Raw genomic sequence first — 21344 nt, 5'->3', positions numbered from 1 at the left:
AGGGCCAAAAAAGGGGGGGGCCCCCGTCCCCAAAAAAAAAAAAAAAAAAAAAAAAAAACAATTCCAAAGGGAAAAAAAAGCATCTAAATCCCCAAATTTTACAGTTCAGTTCTTATTGTGCACAAAGATCTTTATTTCTTCACCATCATTTTTTCCTCTTATCTTATTTCAATAAGCTCAGTTTCAACATACCACTTCCAGTAACTCCAACAATCTCATATCACTTGCAAATCTTAATTCCAACAATTTTTTTTGGGGGGGGGGAACTCTATTCACAAAGCTAAAAGGGCAGAAATGCAAAATTTCAATTACAGCTTAACCCTAAGGAAACTAAAAACCACCAATTCTTCTGGAAAATCTAAAAGCAATTAGTCATCAAAATAAAACACACCACTTGTTCTAGCCGATCGAAAATGCTTGCTGCTAAATTTTGGCTCTCTCATTTAAAAAAAGAAGTACAACCCAAACGGAAAAATACAGCAACCTTGACTTAATAGGAGACACAGATGTCTACCAATAAAACCCTAACTTTCCATAATTTAAATGTACGATAAATATACAGGTCACTTTATATTGGCTACCTTTACTAGGGTTTATGCCACAGTATGACATAAATATAAAACTATCTGCTTCTACAGCATACATTTTACCAGTAATTGTTGTGTATTCAAGAAAATGATATATAATGCTGCTACAAGAATGTTGAAGACTGTTATTTCACTTGAATCAGAGTAAAAATGAATATCTTTAAAATACTCATAATTATCTAAATTTCAGTACATAAAGATAACAGTAAATGAAAAAGAAATCTTAGTGGACAATAAACCTATCATATATGGTAGATTACAGAGGGAAAAATAAATAAAATGGGAGCTGGGCATCCTACCAGACCCCAAGATGAAATGGAAAATTCTAACTCCATTATAAATAACTTCAACTGCTGACAGGACATCTCATCTCTGGAGGGAAATTAGTTACATATTTCACTGCAACCTGGAGTATTTATTTTCAAGAACATACTGACTTATTTCCCCCAGTACTTGAGGTTAACCTTCATTTGAAGGTCTTCTTTAATTGTATTTGCTACTTAAATGGTCACACATCTTTACATCTTCTCTATCTACAGGAACATAAACAAAGTGTTTCTTTGGTTGGGTTGGGTTGGGTTGGGTTTGACGTGGTTGCTGGGTTTGTTTTTTTGCTTTTTACTTTGTTTTGATCATCGATAGCCCAACTACTGGTCTCTAAGTTTTAAATCTGCAGCATGTTTCCTCTGCTTGATATACACTACATCCTTTTTTCATACGTGCCTCTTCACTTAAATTTCCTAAGTTGCAGTTAGCAACAACTGTGGTGAAATAATACTTGAAAGTACTTGAAAGTGATTCTGAGATTAAGTGAGCTAACGAGCTGCATTAATAACATTCCCGAAAAGTATAAGACAAAGTTAGCTTAGAACGTGGGAATTATCTTCCAAATTGACACTGCAGTAATTTACAAACAATAATTTTAGTTTCTAGTTTTCCCAAAGGTTATGCTTCTCAGCCTGTTTTTCTCCCTACTTTCTATAGCACCGAATTTGTGACATTGTTTATTTCCATGGCAACACGACATCAATCTCACAAACACAGGCTAGTGATTTCACTGTGAGAAAAATAATAGGAAGGGAACTGTGGTTGAAGCAAAAATACATTCACAAAGATACTTCTGGGCTACAAACAAAAGAAGCCTAGCTCACGAGACATGTATTCCCATGGATTTTAATCAACTATGTTAACACTCTCAAGACCTGGAAAGCTAGAACAAAATATTAGTAAAACTGCAGTAAAGGCCTTTGCAAGGTTTGTCAACATCCTGGAAAGAATCTGTAAAACCACTTTTTAAGATTCAAATAAAATATTAGCTGAAAAATGTTCCTGAGTTCCAGTTAATGGCATGACAACACTAATTCAAGTGAACACTAAGTAAATTCTCAATCACAGAAAAAAATCCTCAGAAAATTATAGTTTCTGCCTCGCGCATAAAGGCATTACTGGCAGGCACTGGTACTGCAACACTGCATGTTCATGACAAAGCAATATGGAACCCAAAGAAAGAAAAAAGACACCTCAAATCAGAAGCCAAGATTGAACAGATAAACTGCTTCAATGGGTTTCTTGTTATGTCAATCAGTCAATTTGATAGAAATAATCCTAAATATTAAGTTTATACTGTTGTCAAATGCATTGAAAAACAGTTTTGCTCCAAAAAGCAGGGGAGTTGGGTTTTCCAGCTGTTGCACTACACCCAAGAATCTTGAGAATATGATGTACTCGTGACAAGTCTATTTTATCAGACCTATAACCCTTGAAGTTTTAAAAAATGGAAACTTGGCTTGGCCAAATATTAACTTACAAGAAAAGCAGCAGTTGAATTCACCCTGTGATATGACTGGCAGGCTGCCAAATGGCCAAGCTAGTCTGGGGACCTGGTGAGCAGGCCATCACCTCCTGGGGCCCTGGGACCCTCAGCAACGCAATAATTGGACTGGACCTGATCAGATACACAGAATCACCCAGAGAGCTAAAGGCTCGGCCATGCCCAGGTCAATTAAATTGGAGTATCTGGAGATGTGCCTGAGCCCTGATGCTTTCTAAAAATCTTTTCAATCTCCTCTGTGATCCTAATTCCTCCACGATCCTCTACTCCTTTCTCATTTGGGGGCTTTTATTTGGAAGTTGTTTGGTCAGTGTGGGAAGGAACCCTCACACTCGCTTTCACTCTGAAATGAGAGACAGGTGTGATTAAAGCAAAGCTGGTCAAAATCGGCGGACACAGGGACGCTGTGTGGGACGGCGGGATGGTGTCTATATCGCATGGGTCTATGGCCACACACAACAAGTCACTCTTTAGGTAGTGGCACGTGCCCAAGGCTGACCCTCGGAGACCGGAGAAGTCGACTGACGCCTCTCGTCACACCCTTTCCGTCCCATAACATGAGTGGGATGTTCACCGCTGTCTCCTCCCCTCTATCCTGCGTCAAAAGGCTCTCAACGCATGCTTCTTCTTCAAGCGTTGATCACATTTCCCTGTGAATGAGGTTTGACCCAAGGGTTACCTAGCCAGACATTTGCTTTGGTTTAATATATTGAATTGGAGGTTTTGTCCTCAAACTATGGAACTTCGGACATCAGTAGCTACAGAAAGAGATTATTTGGCTTGGATTGGGTTTGCGAGAGTCTCTTTTTAGCGTACCTGGGAAGGAAGAGGAAAGAGAGAGGAATAAGAAAGATGTAAGAAGACCAGTATATAGCCTCTGTCCAGCAAAGGTTACCATTCTTCAAAAGGGGAAGACATAGAAACAGTGGCAGTGAGCAGAAACCAACTCCAGGAGACTTTGCCACTTTGTCTCAACGTTTCCCCAAACGTGGACCCACTTCTGCACCAGCAAAGGCTCCCCTGTTTTGAGTTCCTCTTCTCCCTTTGCCCCAAGACTTACAAATCTATGTTTTATGATGTTTGGGTTTGTTCATGTTTTTTACCTAAGTGACATTGTTTTCAATAATTTAATCTCATGGTACTTGTTTTCTGCTGTTCTGAACCATATGCCTGCACTTTGCATATTACTTTTACCTCTGGGAATAGAATTTCCGGCAATCGTTTCAAACAAGTCATCTTCTGCAATGACGGCATTCCTTCATCTCTATTCCTTTGATTCCTTCTCAATAGTTCTCCTTTCTACTCTGTTCTGCCCAGTATAGTACCAGGATAGATGCAAGGAATAACAATGCTTTTCTGTCATAAATTTAAACAAACAAAATTCATCAGTTTTTGAAATTTTGATACTCAGTATTTCTGATCTGATTACAGAACATACTCACATATATTCAAAAGGCATCACTTCTGGTGCCTGCGTGCATGCATCTCTGTGCTGCTGAGGCAAGTAATTAGACAGGTGCATTTCTCATGACCTGAACATCCACAAGGGGTTGATTCTACTTTTTCCACAGATGAGGCCAAAGAACTAAGGCCTCATTTAAGTAACTTTCCTACATTTCCTTAGCTCTTTTCCATTTGCTTTCTAAAAAGCAAATCGTCATCCAATTCAAATATAATTATACACAAATTAGCCAATGATGATAACTGAAATATTAATCATTATGAAATGAAACTCTGTTTTCACCTTACAGATTGTTCCAGCCGGCTTTCATTGAGTTTCACATACCACTTTCAAAAATAGAAGTTAAATTGAAAATGTAATGTAAACCCTCTTCTGAATCAATTTGTCTTTTCCGTTAGAGCTCAGCTCAGAGTCATCCAACTTTCCACAGCAGAATACAGAAGACCTGCTCTGGATAACGTTCATGTGGAAACACACTTGATTTACAACCAACGACTTGGAGTCACCATTCCAAAGGACAAAGTTCACTATTGATCAGTTAACTTAATTACTTAAAGCAGCACATAGTTTTATAAAACCCCTAAACAATTAAATGGACCTTCAACCTCAAAGCCCGGGTGAGATTTCTTCCGTTAAGTGTCACCTCTCTGATGTAACATAGATTTTTCTCTGATAAGCCATTGATTTGCAGAAAAGAAAATATGAATGACTGTTTGGTGATGGTGCTAAAGTTCCCTGGAAACATCAGAGTTGTTATACCCAGAATGTATGATTTTTCAAATTATGAGACAGCAGTAAATCTAGGATAACATAGAGGCCTTATTTAGTCCATCTTGGAGGGGCCCCATGTCACTCAACATCTTGCAGAAGAATTCCTGTGATGTGCTAAAAACCTCATTGTAACAGAATGTCAGCTGAGTTAGCTTGATTTGATGTATAGGAAGCCATTCATGTGTAGGACACTGGAGAGTTGCTATGGCAACTGAAACAAAGGAAATTCTGAAAAAATCATCTTTTCCATAGGCAAAAAACACACTCAAAAATAAAAGAACTGTATTATTCCAAAACTGAAATTTTCATTCACTTGTGGTAAATCTCTGAATTAAAATGGGCATTATTCATTTCGAGGTTTATAAGGGCAGGTTTGCCTCTCTGTAAACACTAACAGTGACAACCAAAAGTTCTTTCAAGACTTAAAGTTCGTTTACATGTACAGCATTGTTTTAGTAATTACATTAAACCCACTTGAACAACAACAGGAGAAAGAAACAATGTTAATCAAACCTAACAGTTTGGGCTCAGATCCCTCCGAAGTTTGGATCTGAAATGGTAATAAATTCTGCCTTTGTGATTCTGTTTCATACAGTACTGGGGCCAACCATGAACTTCCCCAACGCCAGTGCTGATAAATCTCTCTTCCAGGGACAGGGGAATTTTCTGATCATTGGCGACATTTCAAGAAAGCACTAGGAAACAGATTCAAGTTAGGGATGGTTGTAGACCACACTGATTATTTTTTTTAATTCTTTTTTAATTGAATAGAATGCACTTCAGTCAATCTATACAGTTTTCAACCCACAGAATGCCCTTGCTGGCTGAGCCATGCCACTGGACGGAAGAAACATTCCTTCAAGGTCTGCTCTAACCACCTCCTCTCCCCAGAGAAAAACAGATTAGAAAAACAGCAACCCTCAAAAGCAGTGGCCTGGCTCTGTTTCTGGGCTTTCCATTCCCTGCATTTACCATCATATCCTATTCCTGTATATGGTATGTGGATTTGGCTAGGTTAATATAATAACATGAAATAGAATAACCAGGGGCAAAAGCCTTCTATTATTTTCACTTAGTCACAACTATGCTTTCCCATATTCCTCAGGTTTACCACACATCGTGCAATGAGATAAATATGTTAATAAAATCAGGCTGGCGGTAATTTCTCTAATCCTTCACTACAGTAAAGAGCTTTGGTGTCAATGGAAAAAAATCTACTCTTACAATTTAGCTATGAATTAACTATATTTTTAAAGGGAACTTGCAAATCATCTAGCTTTCTTCCTTCTCAGGGAATGGGAAACAGTAATTTTTTAATTTATTTTACTACCTGTGCATCTCCCATCGAGATTATTTCTGATCAGATACGTGTGTATGCACACTCACACGTGCATACAAGTTGTTAGATTTTCTATACCCCATGCTCGAAGGCATAAAATTATAAACAGTTTAGCTATACACCTGGCCTAGAAAAATCATCACCCAGTAGTATATGTTTGCTGTTAAGTTAAAATGTACATTTTATTTTCTAAAAATTGGTAAAACATTATTCTTAGTAAAGATGCCTTAATCTTTAGAATCAAGACTTTTGACTGAATATAAATATATTTTTAAAGTAAGAAATGCAGAAGAACTGCAGCAGGTTAAAAGGTACAAGCAGAAGTAAAACTATTACATTATTTCTAAGATACCCTTTATAAGAGAGAAATGTTCGCAAATATAAATAATCTCCAACTATTCTATAAAAATAAAAGCTCAAAAGTTGATCCTTAAAAAATCCTATGAATAACCTACGTTGAAATCCTGTAGAAAGCACATGAGAAAGAGAACTTCAAAGGTCAAAAGAAAAGGACAATCTTCTCAGAAATTCTGAACGTTGCTCCAGATACGGAGATCACATGCTTTTGTTGTTTGGATTATGTCTCCGTAATTAAGGCAATTTCCATTCCTCTCATTATTTTCAAAACTTTAGAGTAACCAATCAATATCTTTGAAATACTTACAAAAGCTGTATTTTTATCAGTTCTAAAGTGAATGTTGTTTCCCCTTGATGAATTTCATATACGTGGGGTATTTTATTTAGAGTTGCCAAAGCGTTTCACTTACATTCTCCCATTTGATCTCCACAGTAAGTCTGGGAGGAAGGGGGAACAGTGGTCATCCCCTCTTTATAGATGGGTAGACTGAGGCTCAGCAGGGTTAAGGGATCATTTCAAAGTCACATGGCAAGGTAGCCAAACCAGGACTCTTCTGATAATCAGTACTTCACGCGCTGCTATTTAATCTTTCGTTTAAATCCTCTTCTAATAATAAATCTCACAGAGTATTGGACTTAAACTCTTGATGACTCTTAGAGATAGAATTTTGATTAGAATGTTTTTGTCTATCTGTTCTTATTTCTTGACTAAGTCTTGACGTTTCAATCAAAACTGCCTCTTGTAGGCCTCGTCCCTGTCAATCATAACATATACAGTCCTCCAAGCTCTTGGATTCACTAAATTTGATGGAGATTTTGCCTAATATCACTGTGATCTCACATTACAAAAGATACTTCGGATTTATTTTCTTCCTACAATTATTTTAAATAAGTCATAGAAAAGATGGTGATAACAAAAGGAAAGCTATACCTGATCTCCCATTTAGGCCCCCAGCTATGGAACTGAGTCATCATTGTAACCATCCACGGATAATTCTTTTTAACACTACAATCCATTCTCATTGCGGTTAAGCTACATTTGTATTTTCTCTCACACAGGACTTACTTTGTGGTTGTGGTGAGTCAAATCTAAGCTGCCATTGTAGTTCAAAAGAGCCTAAGAGATATGAAGGCCTCTGACAATGAACTCCAGAGAACCAAGGAAACAGCTCCGGTCTCGATGGTTCTTACTAAGTACTGCATTAACTTTGAACTTCTAACTCTGAACTGAATTTTAGAGATCATTTAGAAAACAAATAAACAGTAACTTGGATTCTCACATTTTTCAAGCTATTGTGAATGCTTATATGCATGGTGCATGAAAAGAGGCCGAGAGTCCAAAAAAGGTTTCTGCCTGCTCCTGGGTGATGACAGCAGCTGCGTTACCTTGGGCAATCCAAACCCTCTTTCTCCGCAAATGCTTCCCAAGGCCCCTTCCCACCCAAGTGTCACACACCTATTCTCCATTTAACCAGTCCATGGCACTGCAGACACATTTCTACGGCCTTACCACGCGCTCAGCTCCCCAATACACTTCTCCCCAACCAAATTTAATTGTTTCAGTAGCTTACATTCTACGTCTCTGAATAAGAGGCAGTTTTATGACTACTTATTTTTCAATACAAATTCCTTTTAAGAAAAAGGATCGCACACTCCCAGATTTCATTCTCTGAAAACATTTTAAGCTCCCTAAATGCGATCGCAAGCAAGCTCAGGGATTTCTATACAATATGACAGTAATTACCTTCAAGCGTTGCCCCTTCTCCAAAAAGGGCATCTCCAGCCCCGGACGCATACAAGGCTGTCACAGATAAGGCATACTGTGTCCCTTCGTTTAATCCTCTCAGGACAGTATTGGCTGTGTCTCCCTTCACAGTGACCTCTTGAGTCTCGCCTCCTGCCACGGGGGTGTATGTGACGAGATACTGTTTCACTTTTCCTGGTGCCCCAGTCCAAGATAATTTCATAGTTGATGTCGTAGGGTCAGAAACTCTTAAATCTCTTGGGTTCCCTCTAACTTCATTAAAAAATAACAACAACATCAAAACTCATTATTTAATAAAATGACTTAAAATACACTTTGTTGCTTTATATATATATATATATATATGAAATCAAATTTATATCCTAGGTGAGATTATGGCTATCGTAACTATTGACTGGCCAGAAGAGTTTAAGCATCTCTAAATTGGTCCCTATGTGTCAGTAGAAACAAAGCAAAAGCCATCTAACTCCTCTTCTGTATTTACACATGCTAAGATCTTTCATGTTAGAATCTTTCATGTAAAAGACTTCAATGTTTTCTCTAAAAGTGGAACAAAGCACTATAAAATGTATACGTGCTGATTAGTATCACAATGGAGAGTTTAACTCTGCTACGAAATTATCAGTAAAAAGGTTTGTTAGCATAATGCTATGAACGTCTAAATGTGATGGCCATGAAATGCACCAATGTGATAAAAATGATAAATGATAAAAATAATGCCGTCCCTAGAAAAAATATATGAGAGGAAACAGCCCAAACGAGGTCAAGTCTTGGGTAAAACTCAAAGGCTGCCCGTCTCTTTGCAACTATGTTTGGCTTTTCATGCCTTTCCTGGTAGAGTGGCCATGTGGTCTCTGAAGGGTCTCAAGGCACCCAAGTCTATGACTCTCCCCACCAGGCACACATCTCCAGCCACTTTAACTCCAGAAAATAGAAAGGTCAAGCATCATTGGGTCTTTTTCTGGTGCCTGGCACAAAGAGCCCTAGGTCCCCAACTGGAAAGAGTGAAACAGAAGTGACTTCCCAGAGGGAAGAGAGGAGGAAGAGAGCAGGTGGAAAGAGAAAGTGTCTCTGCAGGAGAGGCTAATTAGCTAGGCTGCACCAGGAGGGAAGTAGTGACGCAGGCCCAGCTAGAACGTGTCTGCACAAGGGCAATAAAGTCCACAAACTCAGATTCACCACGTATGAGCAACATGACTCTGAGCTATTATTTAGTTCCCTTGGCCTCCATTTTTTTTGTAGAACTAGGATAAAAAAGTAACAACTTCATAGATTCTATGCAGGGATTAAATGAGATAATATACGAAAAGCTCTTTGCACAGAACCTGATACAAATAGTTGCTTAATAACTTCATTATTGCTCATATGTAGTTATTATTATTTTTAAAAAACTTTAAAGATAAGGAATAAAATGAAAATTAAGTGTCTTAATTTTCCTCAATGAAACCACACATTAAATATTAATAATTTGCAACTAATATCAGAATCTATCCTAGGAGCCTAACCATTCCATTTAAATAAAAACATGTTAATATTCTTAAATATTCCTGAAGAAACGATATGTAATCCCTCTCAATGGTACATAACGGTTTGATTTTTAATCCCTAGTCATCCTTCAGTTTATATTCGAATATTTAATAATATTATTTTAAAAGAATATTTAGACCATCTCATAGCATTCAGGTTCTTTTGACACCAATAAACGTTGTCATGAGTAAGTCAAACATTTGAGTAAGACAAGTCTAATAGGACTACCGTCGAAGATACTCAGATAATTGAGACAAAGTGTCTCATGGCTCATAGCATCTGCATAGTTGTCCAAAGCTGCTCCTACAGTCTAAGATTTCAGTTGTTACCAAATGATGAGCATATTTTCTCTACCTTCTTCAGTGGCTGCATTTCCAGTCAACGGAGAGCCAGATCCTGAGAAATATTCAGGAATTACAGATACTTCATATTTTGTGTCTGGAGTCAGGTTCTCCAGCGTTCTCCTCCTCTGATTGGCTGGGCTGGTAACCTCTTTGCTTTCTCCACCAGCAACTGGTCTATAGATAATTCGATACCTTAAGACTCTCCCCGGAGCCTGAGTCCAGGTAATTTTAAAGCTATCTGTAGTCTCATCCGTCACCTTTAGGTTTCGAGGTGCTCCTTTTACTGAAATTTAAAAAATAATAAGTTGACTGATTTTATGTGAAAAATAAAACAGTAGTTTTTGATCACTAAATTATAGCATTTCTCTCAGCAAATCCATGAGCAGCTTTTTGACAAACCTCCTGGTTCCTGCATGCATTTAGCCAGCTATTAACTAGATTCTGAAAGAGCAAACACTCTACAATACCCAGAAAGAAAAGAAGTACTGTCAACTTTTTAATCAAATAAAGAGGTATATAACAGTAAACTTTTAATATCATAAATACTCTATTAAATTGTAAATTAATGTTGACATAAAATTCAAAAATAAAAACAATCTGTTTCCTCAAACATAAGTAACAAGGCTTTCACTCTTACTAGATTTTCTCAGAAAAGTAGGAAGATAATACCTAACACCCAGGTCTACCACATTTACCCACTTGAACAAACTCTCTTATCCAATCAGTACCACAATTCATTTTTTTATCTGCACAGTCATTTGCCTTGAGAATAATTAAATCATACATGTGTTACACCAGATACATTGTAGGCACCTAATGAATGCTAGTTGAATCTAAATCCCGAGGTTAAACTACAATGTAAGTAACATCCACGCACTCAGTCTTAAATGAAATTTTCGCTAAGCCCATGTAAGAACATCATTTGATTTTGTGGTTTAATGGCCTTTTTGTTTAAGAAGCAAATTGTTCATATGGACAACACAGTCAAGAGAGATGAACTAAATCTACTGGGGTAAAACCACAGTGCAATATATCTGCATGCACCTCACATACAATTAGAAGTTTATCTAAATGTCCAACACATCCATAGACCACTCCAGGGAAAAAGGAGTTGTATATCTCAAGAAAAGAAAGAAATGGCAGGTGGCAGACTTACATCAATGATTCATTTAATATGGCAAGGAAAAAGACTAAATTAGTCAAAACAAAACTGATGGATTTGAATACTGGCTCTGAAATTTAATTAATGTATCATTTTGAGTCTCAGATTACTCAACAGTAAAAATGTGACTATCTGTAGGGTTACTGAGGCAGTTAAATGAGACAAGCCATGGAAACAATTATCATTGTTTGGAAACAATTATCACATCAATTATCAGTACCTGACACATGGCAGAAGCTCAATAAGTGCTAGTCTAATAAAGGTGTTGAATCAGACACTTCCTCATTGACAAAAGAAAATCTAAATCTCAGATTTCAGTACAGGCAGCAGAATTGGAAAGGTATTATCAAATTCTATTGTAGTAGCCCAATGACCAAAAACTAGAGTGTAAACGAATACAGTTGGCTCTATTCAAAAACCCTTTAGCCTTCAATTTCTTCTTGAGACATAGTTCCATCCCCATCCCAAAGTGCTGAAGAAAGAGGGCCAGGCTCATGAAGCCGCAGTGTGGGCATTACAGAGAAATCATCAGAAAGTCATAAATATCTAAGTGTGGACTGCTAGGTTATACTAGCACAAAAATCATAAGACAAGAAGACATCTTAGGCCATTTAGTTTATCTACTAGCCTTCGGGCAGAAATATACCTAAACCATGCACAAAAGAAAAATCAATCTTATTTGAAAATTTTTTCGGAGAAAAGATTCTCTAGCTTTTATCAGCAGGTAGACCAACATATACCCTCCCTGTGAGCCAGTACTTCTTTGTAACTAAAATTCCTCACGCTGCTGTTTCAGCCTCTTCTGTATCGAATAAAAATGGAGAAGAATGACTGATATCTCTTGTAATATTCACTGTATATATCAAGAGTAATTGTCTGGTGCTGGCCTGCTAACCAGGTTCACTGGAATCCTTTAAATGTCAAATGTAGAGAAATGTATCAGAAAGTATTCAAATCTATCTAGTAAGGTGGACACATCTAAACAAATATTGCTTAAAATATCTGGTAAACTTTGTACACCCATGTTCTTAGCAGCATTGTCCACAATAACTAAGGGGTGGAAGCAACCCAAGTGTCCACCGATGTTGGTATATACATACAACGGAATATCATTCAGCCATAGAAGAAAGAACATTCTGACGCGTGCTACAAACACGGATGAACCCTGAGGACCCTAGGATAAGGGAAATAAACCAGTCACCAAAGGACAAATACTGTATGATTCCACTCACATGGAAACCTAGAGTCATCAAATCCATAGAAACAGAAAGCAGAATGTTGCCATGGTCGGGGGGACAGAGGGTAGCAGGAATGGAGAGTTATTGTTTAACAGGTAGAGAGTTTCAGTTTTGCAAGATGAAAAAGTTCTGGAGATGAATGTGGTGATGTTAGCACAACCATTGAATGTACTAATTGTCACTGAAATGTACACTTGAAATGGTTAAAACGGTCACGTTTATGTCTTATGTATATACATGTATATTTTACCACAATTTTAAAAAAGAAAAAAAATTTGGTAATATATATTCGCCATCAGAAGTTTGGTAGTTTCAGAAGTATCTGAACACGACACTGTTGGTACATGGGACAGAAAATGCTAGATAAGCAGTATTTCCAGAGTTAGTTCCATAATTATTAACAGTTCTCTATGTCTCAACCTCAAATTCATCACAATGAATCTAGGGTCTTTTACTTAAGAGTTTTTCTCTTTTCAAAAAGATTTATGAGGGCTTCCCTGGCAGTGCAGTGGTTGAGAATCTGCCTGCCAATGCAGGGGACACGGGTTCGAGCCCAGGTCTGGGAAGATCCCACATGCCACGGAGCAACTAGGCCCGTGAGCCACAACTTCTGAGACTGCGCATCTGGAGCCTGTGCTCTCCACAACGAGAGGCCACGACAGTGAGAGGCCCGTGCACCGCGATGAAGAGTGGCCCCTGCTCGCCGCAGCTAGAGAAAGCCCTGGCACAGAAACGAAGACCCAACACGGCCAAAAATAAATAAATAATAAATAAATAAATAAAGATTTATGAGTAGCTGTGTTTTAAAGGTACTGAATCTTACGAGGGCATTCACAGTGTTGGACTATAGAGCAGATGGTTATTTCAAATGGTAACTTTGTTCTACAATAAACCGTTAGTTTGGGGAAAACAGTGGAGAACCCTCTCACACCTTCTGCGGTGGTCTCCTCTCCAGCTAAGGGTGTACTGAAGCCATCCTCGTATTCCGCGGTCACGTTGACCAGGTACAGGGTCTCTGGCTTCAAGTTGCTGAGAACGACACTGGTGCTCGAGGCTGGCTCCACCACTGTCACCTCACCATCCCCAGTAGCCTCCTTGTAGGTGATGTGGTATGAAAAAACATTTTCTCCAGAAGGAGACCAACTGGTTTTCAAACTGTAGGAAGTCACCTCAGAAAAACCAAGATCCTTTGGAGGCACATAAGCTGTTAAGGGAAGAAAAAAAGGACATAGTTAAAATTTTTAAATCTATAAACCAAAAATGGACCTAACGACTACACACTTTTTCAGATGGCTTACATTCGTTTGGGAGAGTGGTCATTGAGACCAATGCACTGAGTAAACGTTGCACACAAGACCACTGAGAGAAAGCCTCTCACTCACAGCCCCACAAAGAGGTCCTGATCATTTGTCTTGACCATTCATAACACTAAGTTATGTGTTTAAATAACCAGTTAAAACTGAATTAGAGTTTTGAGCTCCCTAAGACAAAGCACTAATGGAATGGTCCTGCCCACAATTGGAATATTTAAAACAGTAACAGACCTAAAATGAACCATCAAAATGTTCCCATTCATCCCGGGCAATCAGATATTAACCTTTGGTGGTAGACAGATATTTCAAAGTAATAATTTAAAATTTTTTCCTAACAAAAGAATACTTATTAAACTAAATCATAGGAAGGCACAATGTTTAAGGCACACTCACTGTCCTTAGGGGACATACAATCAAATTGGAGAGACAAGAGAGTGTAAAGTAATTAACAAAAGAAAGTAGTATATTTGAATGCCAAATGACTATAAGTGATAAGTGTTATAGCCCTAGAACAATTAAGAAGCTTGATGAAAGAGATGGGACTTTTAATCGAATGTTGAAAAACAGAATTTGGACAAATGAAGAAAAAAGGATAGGGAATTCCAGATGTGAGGAAGGATGCCCAAAAAATGGTCCAGGAAAGAGAATGCATGAGGAGGATTCAAAGATCCAGGACTATGTTCCAGTCACCTTTGATTCAAAGCAACTAGCTCAGCACCTAACACATGGTAGACACTCAATTCGTGGTTATTCAACTGGATGCGACAAATGGGTTTGATAAAGCTGGTTCCCCGCCCTGACTGAGGATCTAAGATCAAAAACAGCTCATGACTCAGGATAAACAGCTTTGTCACCAATAAATACCTGACCCACACCCAGGAGAAAGTCATATCTCAGAGCTAAATGAGTTAAGTTCAGTAGTTTTCAATAACATAGGAAGGTTACCTTTTCCTATAGATAAAAATAATTGACAAAGCATATTATCCACAATTTTAGAAGCACAAATGCTGTGTTCACGAAGAGATAACTTTTACTTTACAAAGCCTACTGACCTTTTTTCTTTATAGCTGCCAATTCTTGCTCAATTCTAAGACAGATAGACTGTGTGAGTTCAAAAGATATCCTCTGAAAAGCATCAAAATCTTCCACTGTGAACACATGGGTCTCAGCAGGAGGAGAGGCAATGGCTTCTAATTCTGAGCGAACAGCATCCTTCACACCAACTGCAAAGATTTCAACATCTGAATTCCTTAGTTTTATAGCTGGGTCTCTGAAAGCGTCGGAAGATTTTCCATCCGTGATAAGAATCATGACCTTTGGGACGTCGCTTCTTGAACCCTTGCTCGGCACAAATATTTTCTCTCTAACGTAAGTCATTGCTTTCCCAGTGTTGGTAGATCCTCCTCTGTAGGGGAAGGTGTTTATTGCTTCGATTATATCTTCAACTTTGGTGAATTTTTTCAATGTGAACTCAGTATGCGGATCCCGGCTGTACTGGACAAGACTTATCTGTACCCTATTTGGTGAAATCTCAAAACTTTTGACGAGAACTTCCAAAAAGGCTCTAACTTTAACGAAGTTTGCAATCCCAATGCTATAGGAACCATCAACCAAAAACACAATATCGGCTTTTATATCCACACCACGTGAGCATTCTGTGAAAAGAAAGAAAGCCCATTAAAGTTCAACAAATACAAATTAATCAATAAAATATAGATACAGCTGTCCCTCTGTATCCTTGGGGGATTGGTTCCAGGACCTCCTTCCCCACACCAAACTCCAGGCATGCTCATGTCCATTCTATAAAATGGCACAGGGAAGTAAGCCCTCCAGATCCACGGATTCCGCATCTGCAGATTCAACCAACGTCAGACCACACAGCGGTTGCATCTGTGGATATGGAACCTCAGATATGGAAGGCCTACGGTATCCGGTTTTCTTAGTAAGCAGCCTTCTTTAAAAGAAAACTATTGCAAACATTTTGTTTAAAAGTAAACCTGAACCAGCATACTAGCAAATGGACCTTCAGGTATTCCAAACTCAGTGATACACCCATTAACTCACCCACTTGAATTTTCATTGGCTGAGTCTTCTCCATTATTGAAACCGGTTCACTGGATGTCAGTCCCTTCATGGCAGAGACGCTGATCTGGTATTCTGTGTCTGCTGAGAGGTCACGAACATTGAGTGTGGTCGTCTGAGGACCCACACTCAGAGCATGCTGTCGGCTTCCTGCGGTCATGGGTGTAAGGAGAACTTTATAGCCAGTCACTGGGCTAGGAGATGGATTCCAACTTAGCTTAACGTATTTTGATGAGACTTCCGTGGCAATCAAATTTGAAGGAGGTTCAACAACTACAAAATAATGAGCAGAAGCGTGATTAAAAACAGTGAGATGCAACCCTGTTAATGAGGTCTTCATGTTTGCACCTCAGTTTTCCTTATTCGAATTAATCATGAATGCATCAGGAAAAGTTCCCCAATCCCAGTCCCCCACTTCCACCTGTACCCATCAAACCGAAAGAGACTCAGTGCCTGAATTTTAATCAGGGAGATGAGAAGTTTAGGGAAAAAGAAGTCCTTGGAGAAATTAATAATAGGACATCTGATGCCTAATTCATCCTCTGGGACCAAGACTTTCCATTCTGGTTTTGGTATTACACTCATTGCCTTTATTCAGGTACCAAAGGAAGCACTTGATGAATATTTGTTAAATCAATGACTTACTCAATGCTTTAGAAAGTTTTTCTCTCTTAATAGTAATATAGGCATAATAATGTAATATTTAAGATACTTTGTAATATGCCAAGAAAGATAAAGGATTCAGCAGTTCTTAAATGACAGGTTCTTATCATCTTAAGCAATTGTATTTCCACTTATTCAAGATAAGAAAAAAAGTTCAGCTATGTTCATAATGCCACCAAACAGGGGTGAAACAATGGTTTACAACATGCATATTGACAAGCAAATACTGATCATCTAAAAATGTTCTCTCCTTACTCAGTGTAGAACATAGTCGTGTATTGGGCTGGCCAAAAAGTTCGTTTGGGATCTTCCGTTAAGATGTTCTGAACGAACTTTTCAGCCAATCCAACATTTAGCAGATAACAAAGTATTTTAAGCTATTTCAGACCAAATCTTGCAAGTTTTAGATTTGCCAGTGGAATCAGTTTCCCAGAAGATATAGTTCTAAGTTTTTATAAGCCAGGCCGCAACAGTGGATGATAAAATATGTACAAGGTTACTCACTATCTTCTCAAAAAGGCAATCAGATGTAGTCCATAAAAATGACGCCTAAAGAAGTGAGAAGCAGTGGGAGGAAAGCAATGGATGTGCCAACTGGAAGTTTAGGCCCAGCTCTGGATTGATGCGGAGACAGTGCTGGGGAGCGGAAGTCTCAGGCGATCGCCAGCAACAGAGAGAAGAGGCCCCAAAACAGACTGCAATGCAGCCCACACCCCTTCCAGGGAGAGTTCAAACGGGGGTAGAACCAAACTTTGGCCTAACCTCGCACACACACCCTAGTGAAGGTGAGACACGTGAATGTTTTAAAAGACTGAGTAAAGAGAGGTTGAGCAGGGGAAAGATGGGCGGGGGTGGATTTTGTAATAAAGCAGAGCAAACAATCAGACATTAGGCGGTAAAACAAAGAAAGAGATTCAGAGCCCATGAAATAATAATAACATTGCCAAAATACTTGGGGTTTGTAGATTAAAGAGTTTATACGATTGAAGATGTAGCTCTTTAGAACTTATCTTTAATCAGTTGTGAATTCTTAGGCTAAGAGGCGAACAATTATGGAAACTGTGACTTTTTAATACTCCAAAGGATGCTTATGAAATGTCTTTTCTCTCTCCCATGTACTTAAAATCAGTGACTGATAAAATGGAAGCATGTTCCAAATGTGGGAGGATCAAACTGACGGATCTTTGAAATATTCTTAAGAGCCCTGAAAACACTCTGCAGAGTATGCTGATGGAAACTCTTTTCCTCCGCCATTTAATAGAACCAGAATGCTCAACTAAATGTCCCCCTGCCTGTGAAGCCGTAACTGCTCTCAAGTAATGGAAGAGGGGGACACATGGGAACGCCCAACAATTCACTCACCTTCTTCTCCACTGACCAATTCCCCAAGCTGGTCGTCCACACCTGAGCACACCTGGGAGATGATCTCGTTCTGAATATCCACAATCGCGTCGAAGTTGGCCACGTTGAAAACGTGATTTAGGGAAGGTGTGGAGGCGATTTGTTTGAGTTCTTTTGCATCTGCGGCTTTAATGCCTTAAAAAAAAAAAAGGACAAGGATATGGGAAGGGAAGTGTGGGAAGTAAAGACATTTTTCAAGTCCTATTCTGTCATAAACTGGAATTGTTTTGCGTCCTAATGAATGTGCCACTGTTGAAATGACAAAAGCATTTTCCCATTTCACGTAACATGGCCAAAGAGGCAAAAGACTGGTTGGTAAAGCAGAGTGGGCTCTCATGCCAACCATGCCATCATTTGTCCCTGCCATCTGTAAAGATAATACTTTTTACTTCCAGAGTCCTGAATGAGCTGGAACCCTCTGAATTCTTCAAGAGTTACATAAGAGAGGAAACATAAAAAAACACTTAATGATAAGAGGAGGAGGATCTTTATTAGAATCATTGGCCCAGCATTCTTTGAAAAGCAGAGTGTTGACCAAGAATGTGAATACCGCCTTACTTAATGCATATGCTAAAGGAGTTACGTGAGAGAAACAGATAAGCAGAACTTTTACTCAAAAATGATTTGGATTAACACTATACTATCAAATGCAGTAAAAACTGCTTTCCTTCCTTGAGAAAGAATCGTTCCTTGAGGAATCAACCCTTCATCTTCCTGGCCATTAAGTATTAAAGTAGTTCTAAAACGAAAATACTTAACCAAACTTGACCTACCCAAAGAGAACACTTCAACCCCAATACTTCGAAGCTCTCTTGCTGGAATTTCCACTTCGTCCTGGGATTTGCCATCTGTAATAATAATTGCCACTTTGGGAAAGCCAACTCTTGATCCAGCAGATTCCGTGAAAGTATTTTTAATTAAGTAATCAATGGCTTCCCCTGAAATGAAAAAGAAATATGTTCAGTTCCACGTGACACAAGTTTACCAAAATCAAAAGCTATGCGATTAATTTCAATATTATTTAACATATGATAATTTGGGCAATGCATCCTTTCTTTCCCAAACAGATACTTCATTTACCTTAAACAATACCACAATTTGTAAAAACGTACCTGTCATCGTGTTGCCACCTTTGTATGGGATTTTTTTAATTGCAGCAAGCAGCTCATCCCTTTGGTAGTACTGATTTAAGTTAAATTCCGTCCTGGTGTCAGAGCTGTACTGAACAACTCCAACCCTTGTCTTCTCTTCCCCAACGTCAAAAGCAGATACAAGAGCAGCAATGAAGTCTAAAATGTACTTGAAATTATTTCTTCCCACACTCCATGAGCCATCCACAAGGAACACTAAATCAGTCCAGGCACTGACAGAGCATTCTGAAATACATGTGATATATTTTTTAAATGACACACTAATAAATCTATCTAGCATTAAGGAATACAAACTAACGTGGCACAAAGGTTGGCTCCTAAAGTCATTTTGTTCATTAGAACTTTTCACATTGTTCTTTACCCACAACTGACATGCACAAAAGAATGTAAAACTTTATTGGCACACATAGAAGCGTTTTCAGTATGCATTTCTGCAACTATATGTCTTTAAACTGTTGTATAAGACACTGTGCAAGACTAGATACATATATGACCCATTCTCCAAGAGCCTGTGACCCAAGTACCGTTGCTATTGATTTGTCTATTTTTATAACCATATCCTCACTCTTTTCTCCAAGTAAAAACTATATAAAATATCTAGGAGACATACGAAAGAAATGTAAGCAAAGTGTTTTCATTCTTGGTATTCTGAGATCAATAAATACAAAACAATTGCTGTACCATTTAAGCAAATGCGGTAGGGTTGAAGAAAAGCGCGCATCTTTTTTAACAATTCTCCTGCATTTTACAATGTAATTGTCTAACGTTTGCAGCTCGTTAGTCTAGAGGGTTAATGGAGTCTTAACAGAAGTACCAACAAGCATAAATGTGATGCAAAATCGCCATGATATCTTGTCCTAATTATCAATGTATTTTAAATGGACAACTAAAACCTTCTTGTACTAAACAAAACGGGGAGGAAACATTTTCATTCAAAAGTAGAAACATATGCAGTACCCTTAAATCACTAAAAATGCAACAATTGGCCTTTATAACCAAACATATTTTTCCCTCTCTCTGTGGTCAGGTGGGGAGGGGGGAACAGGTTGGTTTTTATGAAAATCTGTCTTCATAAGGCAAAGCTGAGTGAATTTTCTGAAGATATTTTTGTCCCTGCAGTCAGTTGGTAGATAATAAGAGAAGTATTTGGCTAGGAAGAGGAGGAAAGGTCCTGGGAAATTTGCAAGCCAATACAAGTTGCATGCCTAAATAATTTTTGCCTACTATTTAATGGGCCAATTTAAGCCTACTGAAAGTCAGTATTTAGAATGATGCTTTGATTTAGAATAAATATTGATGATTCAGGGAAAATATTTGCATTGTAACTGCATACTATAAACTTCGCTTCAGATGAGCAGACATGAAAAAGAATTATAAACAGTGACCTGGCAGGAAAAATTCAGGATAAAGGGAACTTCATGTTCACAATCTTTTTATTGTTATCCTGAGTCATAAATCCAATTTACAAGGTGGCAAAATTAGAAGTCCAAGAAACCCTTCAGGGCTCCAACCCAGCAAGTCACACAGAGGAGTGTAAGACCAAAAGGAGCTAGAAGCCACAAAACCAGACACTAAAATTGCTTTCATTTGATTACAAATGCATCAACTTATCAGAGACGTCTTACAGAGACTCCGGAAACGGTTACAACTGCACCAACTAAGCCCATGTAAACACCCTAGAAACAAGCATAACATATACAGAGACATAGAAATACATTTTCATGGCAATGGAATTGCTGAAAACACTGTGAGGGCATCTCCCTTGTGGTCCAGCCTTATAGCTCTCAGGCATCCCTGAGCTACCACCTATTTCTATAGTTTGTCTTTGAGAAAGGAGTTAAGTCCAGTGATGAGCTTTGTTTTTCACCTACTGCCAAAATCCTGCAGGGGAACTTGGACACACACACATTTAAAACACTCCCAGTAAAAAGAATATTTAGTACATAGAATGAAAGGTTAGAAAGTCAGAACGTAGGTGTTATAACCACTTAGTCATACATTACTATTACGTTGCCCGTAGTTCTTGTAGATAAAGCTTACAGAAATTAATATAGGAGTGAGATCAAACTATGGACCTAGTTGGAACATCTCCTTCAGATTACATTTATAACTTTTGCAAAGCCAAGCAGAAATATTAAGAGAAATGCTTACTTTGTATCTCTGTTTTTCCAGGTTTCTTCTCCCCTGGCTTTATCGGGCCACCTGTTTGAACTGAATCAAAACTTGATTATTACAAAAAGAAACGGACCCATACAATTACTTCCTAAGAAGAAAATAAGTACGTTGTCTTTCAAATGTATGGTCCGTTCCCGGCTGGTCAGAGGATACAGCCAAATAAGCATTCCCTTGCA

At 38.4% G+C, this 21344-nt stretch overlaps 1 protein-coding gene across 2 annotated transcripts in view; it reads right to left on the bottom strand.

Annotated features, from left to right (window-relative positions):
• COL12A1 (collagen type XII alpha 1 chain) overlaps window positions 1-21344 on the bottom strand; it is a 114284-nt gene that overhangs the window by 80072 nt on the left and 12868 nt on the right. For both annotated transcript variants that reach the window (XM_024731878.1, XM_024731877.1), the window contains 9 exons: window positions 21145-21204; window positions 18955-19218; window positions 18616-18780; window positions 17804-17977; window positions 15761-16051; window positions 14749-15351; window positions 13315-13587; window positions 9994-10266; window positions 8092-8364 (listed from right to left, as the gene is read on the bottom strand). In XM_024731878.1, the coding sequence (XP_024587646.1) occupies window positions 8092-8364; window positions 9994-10266; window positions 13315-13587; window positions 14749-15351; window positions 15761-16051; window positions 17804-17977; window positions 18616-18780; window positions 18955-19218; window positions 21145-21204 (2376 nt within the window). The remainder of the gene's footprint in view (window positions 1-8091; window positions 8365-9993; window positions 10267-13314; window positions 13588-14748; window positions 15352-15760; window positions 16052-17803; window positions 17978-18615; window positions 18781-18954; window positions 19219-21144; window positions 21205-21344) is intronic.

Source organism: Neophocaena asiaeorientalis, unplaced genomic scaffold, assembly GCF_003031525.2.
Source record: "Neophocaena asiaeorientalis asiaeorientalis breed wild unplaced genomic scaffold, Neophocaena_asiaeorientalis_V1.1 scaffold450, whole genome shotgun sequence".
In the NCBI taxonomy this organism is placed as follows: domain Eukaryota; kingdom Metazoa; phylum Chordata; class Mammalia; order Artiodactyla; family Phocoenidae; genus Neophocaena; species Neophocaena asiaeorientalis.
The sequence above is the reverse complement of the archived record's forward strand: the minus strand, read 5'-3'. Positions and strand labels throughout refer to the sequence as shown.